The sequence below is a fragment of the Cebus imitator genome, unplaced genomic scaffold (genome assembly GCF_001604975.1).
Source record: "Cebus imitator isolate Cc_AM_T3 unplaced genomic scaffold, Cebus_imitator-1.0 Scaffold66, whole genome shotgun sequence".
In the NCBI taxonomy this organism is placed as follows: Eukaryota; Metazoa; Chordata; class Mammalia; order Primates; family Cebidae; genus Cebus; species Cebus imitator.
In genome coordinates, this window is record NW_016107381.1 from 4,878,300 (window position 1) to 4,890,691 (window position 12,392).

Here is a 12,392-nt window from a genome sequence, read left to right on the forward strand (position 1 = left end):
AAAAAAAAGTATCTTCCATCAAAAGCCTACAACCCTAAAATGTTGATAACACAAACCTGTCCTCTTAGATCCTTTCTATCTTGAAATTAAATTTAGAGTTTCTTTTCAGCTACTGAGTATCCTAAGTATATTTAAAAATCCATTTATAGCACATATGTGAGCAAGATAAAAATCCGGCCATTTCCCAGATTACCCGGAGTCTTCAAGGGAGAATCACGGGATAGAGAGGTGTGACCATACCTCTCTATCCCAGTAGCAGATGTCAGGGTCATGTGGTACTGGGAAATAATTATCCCAACAAGTGCTATCCAGTCTCACTCTATTTCCTGTTTCTTTATTGTTTTTAATAGTTGACAGTATTTACTATTTAACAGACATTCAAATTTAAACTAAAAGTTAGCTAACCCTATCAGGAAGGCACTATTATCAGTCATATTTCACCTAACTGTAAACTGAAAGACACACTTAAATAACTTACCTAAGGTCTTAAATCCCAGAAAAATCATTTGTACCTTAACAACCCCCCCCTTAGAATGTCATTCTGGGGTTTCCAGCTGTTGTTACATTCCAGTTCTGCCTCTGCTTGCTGCTGTTTTCCTCCTTTCCTTTTTCCAATCAGATTATTATGTTGCTGAATTGCAGTACATCTAGATCTTCCATTCTTCCCAAAGAGTTTTTCATCACCACCAAAGTTATTTTCTTGAAATGGATTTTTTAAATTAAGTTCAGTACAGTGCCATTAGGGTGCCAGAAGAGGGATATCCAAGATAGATGTCCTCCTGAGCTTTGCTTCTTTATTGTTATAGCCAACAAATGCCATAAATAAAAAATTTAAGAAAAAATTTTTAATTATGCAATTAAAAATAAATAGCAAGAGATGATAAACTCCAAAAAAAAAAAAAAAAACCCCAAATTCTTCAACTAGACAATTATAAATAGAAGAGAGATCAGAAGGAAACAACATGTGAAAAAAACTAATTTGGCTATCCAGGAAAGCGACGTAACTCCTATTCTCAAATAAGGAGGTCTCTATACTGGGAGAAAATACTTAAAAATGAAGCCCAAAATAACGAAAGTAGTTTGGAGCACCTAGCTATGCTTTATGTATTTAGGCCAAATAAATCACTGCTAGAGTACTATATAAATTTTTGCAAAGACAAAAGATTTATTTTCCTCTCAACTTTCCATAACCTTTAAGTTTTTCTAGGTATTATTTCAAGTTCCCAAACCCCACATTCTCTGTTCAATTAGACAATTAGCAGTTTCGACTTTGCCCACAGTAGTAGGCAGCTGTCTCCTATTTGCGCTCTACAAATTTAACCAAGTATTGTTAGCTAGTGAAATCCCCAAGAGACAGAAAAGATAGTAAGCAAAAGTTTCCTCAATTTTTAAAAGGAGAACATATACTACAATCCATAGCTGATCCATAGCAGCTAACTTCAAATGCTGAAAGCACACTCATGCAGCAGGAGTCTAAGTTGTTCCAGAAAACGAAGAGTATTAAACAGTGGTGGTAAGGATATACTTTTTTTTTTTTTTTTTTTAAAGACAAAGTCTTGCTCTGTCACCCAGGCTGGAGTGTAGCGGTGAAATCTCAGCTCATTGCAGCATCTGTCTCCTGGGTTCCAGCAATTCTTCTGCCTCAGCCTCCCTGTAACTGAGATTAGAGGAATGCACCACTACTCTCAGCTAATTTTTGTGTTTTTATTTTTTTTAATTATTTATTTATTGAGACAGAGTTTCACTCTTGTTGCCCAAGCTGGAGTGCAAGGGCGCAATCTCAGCTCACTGCAACCTCTGCCTCCCAGGTTGAAGCCATTCTCCTGCCTCAGCCTTCCGAGTAGCTGGGATTACAGGCACACACCACCACGCACGGCTAATTTTTTGTATTTTTAGTACAAATGGGTTTTCACCATGTTAGCCAGGCTGGTCTCGAACTCTTGACCTCAGGTGATCCGCCTGCCTCAGCCTCCCAGTGCTAGGATTACAGATATGACCCACCGTGCCCGGCCAGTAAGGAAATACTTCTAACACCAAGAACTTAAAGAGTGGCACACCACTGAAACAAACTTTCATTGAGAAATGAGCATTCTATGTAGAAGGCTGGTTAAAGCAGAAGTTGAATGAACACCTGTCAGGAATGCTGGATTTCTGAATTCTACGAATGATGTAAGAATGCTAAATTAAATTAGGCCGGGTGCGGTGGCTCACACCTGCAATCCCAGCACTTTGGGAGGCCAAGGCAGGTGCATCACCTAAGGTCAGGAGTTTGAGACCAGACTGGCCAATATGGTGAAACCTGGTCTCTACTAAAAACACAAAAAATTAGCCGGGGCAGTGGCGGGCACCTGTAACACCAGCTACTTGGGAGGCTGAGGCAGGAGAATTGCTTGAGCCCAGGAGGCGGAGGTTGGAGTGAACAGATCGTGCCACTGCACTCCAGCCTGGGCAACAAGAGCAAAACTCCATCTCAAAAATATAAAAATAAAAAAAAAGAATGCTAAATTAGATGTTACCTAAGGTTCCATTGTAAGATAATTTTTTAAGCAGGTTAAGTATCCAGGAGTTTAGTTTGACAAGCCTTTTGTCCAATTTTTTTAAAAAAGATAAAAGTCAATCCTGTAAAAACTCTTATTCCTTGTCCAAGACTATAATTATGCAGGTAAGTCTGAGTGAATGGAAGCAGCTGCCTCTAGCAGAAAAAAGAAAAAGAAATGTTAACAAGTTCCAGCATCACCTACTTTGACTATATTCTTAAGAAGTCTAAAGCTTGTGGATTTGAAAAGCAAATTATCATAAATAATCTTACAGGGCATCTTTTGAAATATTAGTTGCTTTAAGCAAGCTACTCCCTAGCATAAATCTGGAAAACTTATTTATATTAATACATTCCTTGGGAGTTCAATGTAAAAAGACTATATCGCCACCATCACTGTTTAATACTTTTTCGTTTTTCTAAAACAGCACAGACTCCTGCTACATGAGCAAGTTTTCAGCATTTGAAGATAGCTGCTATGGATCATCTATAGATTGCAGTATGTTCTTTCTACACCCCTTTTAAAAACTGAGGAAACTTTTGCTTACTATACTATCTTTCCTGTCCACAATGTAAAAAGAAGTTCGGTGTAACTCAAAAGCGTAGGCCAAAAGGGTTTTTTAATGACTAAAGTACATTTCAGTTATTTCTACGTTTGGATAACAGTACTGAGGTGGGCCAGACACAGTGGGTCATGCCTGTGATCCTAACACTTTGGGAGGCTGAGGCAGGGGGATCACTTGAGTCTAAGCGTTCAAGGTTGCAGTGAGCTATGACTGCCCTACTGAACTCCAGCCTGGATGACAGTGAGACCCTGTCTCTAAAAAATTAAAATTAAAATATCTTTACAACAGTATTGAGGAGAATGCCATGAAATTTCTAATAATGTACAACGGTTCTAATAGTAAGAATTATCTGTGTCCTCCTAAGACCATTCACATCTCTTGCTTATGTTACCCAGCTTTTTTTTTTTTTTGAGACAGTGTCTCATTCTGTCACCTAGGCTTAAATACAGTGATGTGATCTCGGCTCACTGCGATGTCCGCCTTCCAAATTCAAGCAATTCTCCTGTCTCAGCCTCCGCAGTAGCTGGGACTACAGTTGTAGGTTCACCACGTCCAGCCAATTTTTTGTATTTTTAGTAGAGGCTAGGTTTCACCATGTTGGCCAGACTGGTCTCAAACTCCTGACCTCAGGTGATCCACCAGCCTTGGCCTCCCAAAGTGCTGGGATTACAGGCGTGAGCCATTGTGCCAGGCCTGCTACCCCCCGCTTTTTTTTTTTTTTTTTTTTTTTTTTTTGAAAAAGAGTGTTCCGCTTGCCTACTCATCAACTCTACCTACCTGAAAAAAATAAAAAATCCCTTCAGGAAAAAAAATCCATTTCAATAAAAAACACAAGTAAATAGCTCCATACAAAAAACATTTCTTCCATAACTCCATGGATTAATCCATTTTAACAGGGTTGTTAATGAAGCTACAGATATTTCTATGTAATGATTTGGCCAAACTAGCAAGTACATATTCAGCATATACCACATGCAAGGAGGTACAGCGAAGTGATGTTAATAGTCTCTGCCCTCAACAAGCTTATTACCAATTTAGAAAAACATGTAAGGTTAACAACACAAGACAATATAAAAATGTCAAGAAGTGTACAGACAATAGGTAACAGAAGTTAAAAGAAACAAATTACTTTAGCTGAGCATGGTCAAGAAACATACCTTCCCCTTCCCTCAGGAAGTTTGAATTTTGAACTCTACCCAGTGACGTTATCTTTCACCGATGTTTTTATACTCATAGTCTATCTAACAAAAGCACTGTAGTAGAGCTAGTGAAAGAAATAAATAAATGAGCTGAAACCAAGCAATTTACAGAATCAACTTTGGCTGAATTTCTCTTCTGCTACTCCTCTCATTTTTCTGTATTATTTACACACATAAGATTCATTTCCCCCAGAAAAAAGAACCAATTACCAAAAAATACCCAAAAGCTTGAAATACAATAATTTGGATGAAAAAATTGTCACACTTCTTATTTATCTCTACTGGTAATGCTTTTCCCAGATATTTCTGGTCTACAACCTATCAAGCTTGAGAAGAGACTGACAAATATAATTTGGGGCTAAACATAAAGATTTTAAAAGTTTAAACTTTAATAAAAGTTTATTTCATTACAATATGGATGTCCCAATAATACCTGATACACTCAGAACCCTATTACCTGGACAATACAAACCCAGATTAACAAGACATTAATAAACGTCTAATAATAAATACATGGAAAACATTTTTCTTTTGCATTCAGTTTTTTTTTAAATAGAGAAACTCGGCCAGGTACGGTGGCTCACATGTGTAATCCCAGCACTATGGGAGGCTGAGGCAGGTGGATCACCCGAGGTCAGGAGTTCGAGATCAGCCTGACCAACATGGAGAAACCCCATCTCTACTAAAAATACAAAATTAGCCAGGCATGGTGGTGCATGCCTGTAATCCCAGCTACTCCTGAGGCTGAGGCAGGAGAATCATTTGAACCCGGAGGCAGAGATTGTGGTCAGTCGGAGGTTGCGGTGAGCCGAGACTGTGCCACTGCACTCCAGCTGGGCAACAGGAACAAAACTCCAAAAAAAATAAAATAAGAGAAACTCTAAGGATTTGAAGCAAAAGGCTTTACTTGGTTCTAAATAATTAAACATGAAAATTACACTTATGCTATAGAACATTACAAATTCTAATTACTCCCATAAAACACACAAGAGGCCTAATGTGGTGGTTCATGCCTGTAATCCCAGCACTTTGGAAGGCTGAGACAGGCAAGAGTTCGAGAGCACCCTGGTCAACATGGCGAAACCCCATCTTTACTAAAAATACAAAAATTAGCGGGGTGTGGTGGCATGCACCTGTAATCCCAGCTACTCAGGAGGCTGAGGCACAAGAATCGCTTGAACCCGGAAGGCAGAGGTTGCAGTGAGCTGAGGTTGCACCACTGCACTCCAGCCTTAAGCGACAGAGCAAGATTCCAACTCAAAAAAGAAACAATTAAAAGAAACTTTGGAAATCACCCATTCCAACCTAAGTCATTCTGTCAATTTTGTCTTCTATATAATGAATTGGACTAAGTTCTAAGGTAGTTTAAGCTCTAAAAAAAACTCTTAGGCCAGATGCGGTACAACACACCTGTAATCCTAGCACTTTGGGAGGCTGAGGCAGGTGAATCACTTGAGGTCAGGCATTCGAGATCAGCCTGGCCAACATGGTGAAACCCCATCTCTACTAAAAATACAAAATTAGCCAGGTGTGGTGGCAGGCGCCTGTAATCCCAGGTACTCAGGAGGCTAAGGCAGGAGAATCTCTTGAACTTGGGGGGGGAGGTTGCAGTGAGCCAAGGTCACACCATTGCACTCCCGCCTGGGAAACAAGAGTGAAACGCTCTCAAAAATAATAATAATAAATAAAAATTAAAAATCTGTCTATGGCCATACCACCCTGAACGCGCCCGATCTAGTCTGATCTCGGAAGCTAAGCAGGGTCAGGCCTGGTTAGTACTTGGATAGGAGACCACCTGGGACTACCGGGTACTGTAGGCTTTAAAAAAAAAAAAAAATTAAAATCTCTTAAATTTTATAACAGTATAAGATTACAGCTATGACAAAGCTGCTGTAAATTTAACATTTTGCAAGAAGTAAAAGTATTGCAAAAATTAACACTTTCACTAAAGTATTAGTTTTTCTAGAAGATGAAATAGTACTAGTCTTCATCTAGCCCTAAATGTAAACTAAGAAATTAATTACATAAAATTCTAGTGAATTGTATGCTTAATCTGTAAGTCACACAAAATGTATTCTCATTCAAACATGTGCCACATGGGTAGCATCCTACAGTAAACTAATTTGATCAGGTTAAAACAATACGTTCTCAATGTAACACTTAGGCTTCTACTCTCATCCCAGAAAAATGTACCCATTATCACTTGGGGGAATTCACAGCTTTGCCTTTTTAAATACTTCCCAGTGCTGCACATACAAACACACACACTCAAGCAGAGGGAAACAAATTAAGCATTACAGCTTTTTCTGTGACAAGGTGAATGCAAAATGATCTTACCCTCTGCATTGCAGAATAGTTGTTGCAAACCCATGGAGAAGCAAACACATCAAGAAAACTTAAATGTCAAAGAAGGCTTCAGGTAATAGCCTCAAGGAAAGATTTTACTACAAAATAGTTAAGAATGTTTTTATTTTAAAACACTAAACACATAAGTGCTGTACAACAGCTACGATGAAAATTCTAAGCACAGACACACTGCAATGCTCTAGAAAGAAATGTCACCCTCACAACAACAGCATTCTTTTCAAAGAATAATACTAACTGCAAAGATGAAGTGCAGAAAGCCTTCAGGAAGAAGTTTAAAAAATACTACACTCTGGCTATAAGTTCTGGTCACATATTGGTTAAAAAGCTGTCAGGCTATTTTGCATTTTACAAAAGTGAACATTTGTTAAACTTTCACCCACCAAAGTCACTAGAGTCTAAATCTATTATATTCACAAATAATATAGCAATTTTAAATGTCATCTACTGAAACATCCTTTATTCTACATTACAACTGATTACATCTAACAGTATCAAATGAGCTCTCTCTTCAGTTAAAATTAAGACTTGGTTTTGGAATATCTTGCATAGCGTAGGGCCCAGTTCGGCACCAATGAACTGATAAAGAAAACTGGGCATTTAATCACTCAACCCAATATTAACCTGTACTTTAATCAGTAAATGGAGTTTTATTCTTGATCCTCTTTATCACAGCTGGATTTTTTTTTTTTTTTTTGCTAAACATTCACGTACTCCTTATAAGCCCAAATTTCAAAATCCACCAAGTTTTTTAGTTGCATTACATAATAGGATCATATTTCATCAATGTAAAGCATGCATTCTCATTGAGCAGATGCTTGGCTCTCCTTTAATGACTCAAATTATTAGAAAATAACTTTGTTTCTTAAAGTACAATAAAATGATTTCAATTCTGTTTTAATGTAACCAATAAGCCATTTTTGCCAGGATACTTGATTTTAAAATCCATAAAAAACACATTTTGGTCCAGAAGGCTCCAATAGAATAGGTCAAGATTGAAATATATAGCTCAAATACAAGTTGCTAGGTGAATTGAAGTCAAAACAAATCCAATTGTAAATAGTACCTTATTTTACTCCAAAAGGGTTTCTAAAGAGGAATTCAAAACTGATTTGTAAAGCAATCCTGTTTTGGTGCATTAGAAATGCTCACTCATATTTTAAACCTAACCACAGTTAAGTCTTCTCACAAATAAATCATCTAGATATAAGATTTTAAACTGAAAACCAGATGTGCTTAAATTTAGAGAAAAACCAAATGCCCTGAGTTTTTCAAAAAGCAAAATACATAGTTTTCCTTGCAATTAAGTCAACATCAATACTGCCAACTTATCTACTTAACAAGTAGGTAGTTCAGTTAACGAAAAGTCTCACTTAACTGTAACTTGACCTTTTTGCTGCTATCTAGCACTTAAAACACTGAGAAGACAGAAAAATTGTTACTTTTCGCAGTTTGTTAAATCTCCATTATTAACATGGCCATCTTTATGCATTAGCCTAGTTAATAATCTATGTAATCATTACATTACTTTCACCTTTATAACTTGAGGGGATGCTGGGCACCATGGCCCACACCTGTAATCACAGCACTTTGGGAGGCCAAGGCAGGTGAATCACTTGAGGTCAGGAGTTCGAGATCAGCCTGGCCAACATGGTGAAACCCTGTCTCTACTAACAATACAGAAAATTAGCCTGGCATGGCGGTGCACATTTGTAATCACAGCTACTTAGGAGGCTGAGGAGGGAGGATGCCCTGAACCCGAGAGGCAAAGGTTGCAGGGAGCCGAGATCATCCCACCACACGCCAGCCTAGACGACAGAGTGAGACACATCTCTAAAAATAAGTAAAATAACTTGAGGACAAGGTATGACAAAGTATACTAATACATACACTCCCTATACATATTTAATGACCTGTCATGGTTCAAGTCCTCAGGAGGGGCTTATAAACTAGATTTTTATTTTCTTCAGACATTGAACACTAGAATCTGACAGCCACCTCACAGCTAGATTGGCTGCCAATCAGCTCCTAACTTTATATTACCTTCTTTGAATAGTTATCTTTCAGTCATTAATGTGTCTACACTTTAAATCCTCACGAATCATTAATGTCCATAATTATTAATACATTATTGATGTTCATAATCATTAATATTTATGTCCAGATTACTATAGCAGAACAAAACATTTCCAAGAAATTCTGAAGACTCAAAAATTCAATCATCAGCTAGATCAGCAAGCTTGCTTACTGCATTAAAATTTTAAAAAGATACCCAAGATAGTCTCAATTTCAACAGGGTAGCAAAAAAACTAAATCACGTGTCAGACTCAGAAGATATTGGCCTTGGGCATGCTTATTCTATTCAACATTTGAATGTAGTCACCTTAAAACTTAAAATACTTTTGTTACTTTGTTGATAGAACTACTATTCTAATTACCTATAATAAAACATACTTGTTTATCAAAATAAAGGACTAGCCAAAAAAAAAAAAAAATCCCAAGATTAGAGCATCTCTCAATTTCACATAAAGCCCATGAAATTCAAGTAAAATTCCCAACCTTCAGTACTGAAGGTGAGACAGGGAAGTATCAAAGCTAAATGTTTTAAAACTCTCTCAAAATGTAAAATAAATCAGTAAATAAGCAATTAAAATTAATAAGACCTAAACATCAACAGTTTTCTTCAACTTACTTCCCACAGCCCAAATTTTAGCCAGTTACTGTATCAGCACCTCAAGTAACACTATCAGGTGGCTGGCTACATAAACATCGAAAAATGATTCCCTCGAAATTCAAGATGCTATAAATGTTTTCCTAGAGGCAGACAAGGAGAAGTTATCAAAAGAAAGTTACATTTTACTTTATAAGGTAAAATTCAAATTAACATGATAGTCACAGACGTAATTACCTCGTTTTTACAAACGACTGATTTTTCTCCCCTTCCACCTCTGATCTTACTCATTTTAATTATTCACTCTGCCCAGATCTTTTCTCTACACACATACACATGCCCCTCTAAACAGTTTACACTGTCCTGCGATGAAAACATAAAACAAAAGGCTGATTTGCAAATGAAGATACACCTCAATAGGGCGATCTAAAAGGACTAAATACTGAATCTAAAATAACGTGGGTGTGGCTCGAATTTTTTTTGGAGGGGGACTAGGAAGGCTAGTAGGGGCGGCTGCCTGGTCTCTGCCCTCCCCCTCTGCTTTCGCTTTGTGCTCACAATGCAGCTCCTGTAAAGCGCTTCCCTCTCCCCGCAGCCGCCGCCATGTTAAACGCTCTCTCCATGTGCCCCGAGTCCCAGCTAACCTCTCTAGTCTCCCCAGGACCCAGCCCCCAACGAATCTCAATCGTGGCAGTCCTCCGCCCCTTCAGAGTCCCCTAGGAACAAAAAGTCGCTGCAGAAAATCGTCTCGCGATTGAGCTGACCGTGAGGCTCGTAGGGGAACCCAGACAACTGAAACAAAGAGAGAAACGTAGGGGAGCCCATCGCATGGGGGCGGGGGTAGCAAATCGAAGACCCATTCAAAATGGGCCTGCCAAAAAGGCAGTTCTAGCTTAAGATTCTAAATACACTTCTCTCCCACGGAATAAGAGGGGGCACTCGACAGGCCCCCGAGTGCACAGACTCCAAGGCTAAAGGACGCAGGCCGCCCCAACTGCACGAGGCGGTCAGCTGAGCCCGGAGCCCCCCGAGCAGGGACCTCTTCATTTTGGGCCCTCGTTAGAGAAATCGGGCCTCGGAGACGAGGAGAAGGGCACCATACAGTGAAGTCCTGACGACAGGCCCCCACCCTCACAGGTTCCACTCCCAAAGGCCAAAAAGCCAGACCCAGAGCGGAAGAGTAATAAAGAGGCCCGGGGGACACTGCCGCGTCCCAATCTGGTGACAAGTGCCTCCTCCAGGAGCCCGTTTTCTGGGCACGAAACAAAACTCCCGTTCACCGTGGAGACAGGGCATGGGAGCCAAGGGTGGAAGGAGGAGGGGACCTAGTAACGCTCCGGAGACAGAAAGAAGCAAGGGCTCCAGCGCCCAGGGTCGGAGGGGGCGCAGAGCCCCGCCGCAGCCACCCCTCCCTTCCCCACCAACTCCTGGCACCTTTTTCTTCTCCAGGTTCCGAAGTTTCTTGTCGATCACCCCGAGGATCTGCTTCATGGCCTCGGTCTGCACAGCGCCGGTGCCGGTTGCAGGGTGCTGAGAAGCCGGCGCGGCGGCCCCGGCTCCCGCGGCCGCTTCACTCCCGGAGGAACCCGACGGCGGTGGCGGTCCGGACGATTTGCTGCCGCTCCCGCTGTGGCTGGTGGCCGAGGGCATCTTCAGACCGCGAGGGGAGAGAAGAAAAAGCAGGAGGAAGGACAAGAGCCGCGAGTCAGAAGACGGACGGGGCGAGACGCGGGACAAAACGCGCAGCGGGCGGGAGCCTACGAGAGCGCGTGGGGGAAGGGGCGGCGCGCGCCTCGAGGGCAGGAAGAGTGCGCGGGCGCGCGCGCGACCTGCCAGCGGGGCGCCCTCACGGGCCTCGCACCGCCCCCCGACCCGCCCCTCCCCCGCGGAGCCGCCGACTCGGCCTACCCGTCCCGGGGCTCCGAGGCTCGCGCCGGGGGCGGGGTCTCGCCGCGCCGGCCGCCAACGGCCAGTGCAACGGTCCCCACCGGGGAGGGCCAGCGCTCTCCGGCTTCCGAGGAAGGGAAGAAAGAGAGAGGCCGGGGCTCGGGGGCAGAGAAGGGCATGGGAAATGACCGGGGTGGGGTGGGGGGACTTAGGGACAAGCCCTTTGGAAGCTCCTGCTGGTCCGGAGGTAAAGGACACTCGGGCGCAGCGGCCCTCTTCCCCTGCAGCTACTCGGTTCCGGGTGGCGCTCACCGTGCGCGCGCGGAGGCCGCTGGAGATCCCGAGTGGGCAGCTGTAGGGGCAAGGGTGACAGTGCCTTCCGGGCAGTGTCGCGCGCTCCGTGGGCGCAGGCCGCTTCGCCCAGTCCCCGCTGCACTGAGAGCCGCTCCTAGTGAGGCGAGAACCGGGAGCAGGAGGGACTTAGCCAGCCAGCAGCCCTCTGGGGCGCGGGGGGCGGGAGAAGCGGAGAGCAGGGGCCTTCGCGGCTGCTCGGGCTGCCCGGCGCGAACGCCTGCCTGGAAGAGGCCGCCCGCTTTCCTCCTCGCCGTCCCCTGGCCCCTGCGCTGGGGGGCGTCCACTAGACGCAGGTGAGGACGAGCCAGGGGAGGCCGAAGGAACGGCTCCTTGAGTTTTGAGCGCAGTCGAAGCTAGGGTCCTTCAGGCGAAATCGCTTGACACCCAAACGGGGACAATAGGTGTCAAGCAGCTGGCTCTGGAGCTGGCGACTGCCCTGTGAAGAGCCCTTATTTGGTGGGGGTGGGGGTTGGGGGGCAAAGGTTTCTGCCAGTAAGGGGTGCGTGGGGTGGGTGGTGCAATTCTAGCTTCTAGAATTCCTTCTGTATGCAGAACGAGTAAACTCCTATACCCCGAAAGGTCTTTTGAAAAAAAGATAACTCGCCGCTTCCCCACCAAACAATCACCCAGTAACCTAGGAGTTATTTGTAGAACGTGTCGGACGTGGTCATGTTTGGTGGCTTTTTAAATCCTAAAGCTCTGGCCTCAAAATCTTCAGCTACCCTATGTTAGGTATCCAGTATGTCTGAGTATTACGAATTATTAGACTTTTGTTTCCTTTTGTTTTAGGGTTACCTAACACTGTAAAGAGAATG

General features: G+C 42.7%; 1 protein-coding gene and 1 pseudogene across 3 annotated transcripts in view; one reads left to right on the forward strand and one right to left on the reverse strand.

The window, feature by feature from the left end:
* Positions 1–11,796, reverse strand: part of CAPRIN1 (cell cycle associated protein 1) — a 51,132-nt gene extending 39,336 nt beyond the window's left edge. The window contains exons 1-2 of one of the 3 annotated variants that reach the window (XM_017530540.2): positions 11,536–11,796; positions 10,771–10,986 (exon numbers count right to left, since the gene is read on the reverse strand). In XM_017530540.2, the coding sequence (XP_017386029.1) occupies positions 10,771–10,986 (216 nt within the window). In that variant the 5' untranslated portion in view covers positions 11,536–11,796. Of the gene's footprint in view, positions 1–478; positions 772–10,770; positions 11,194–11,535 lie in introns of those variants that run through there. The other 2 variants (XM_017530541.2, XM_037739257.1) reach the window with 2 other exon arrangements.
* LOC119471614 lies at positions 6,003–6,121 on the forward strand (annotated as a pseudogene).
* Positions 11,797–12,392: the final 596 nt, after the last annotated feature.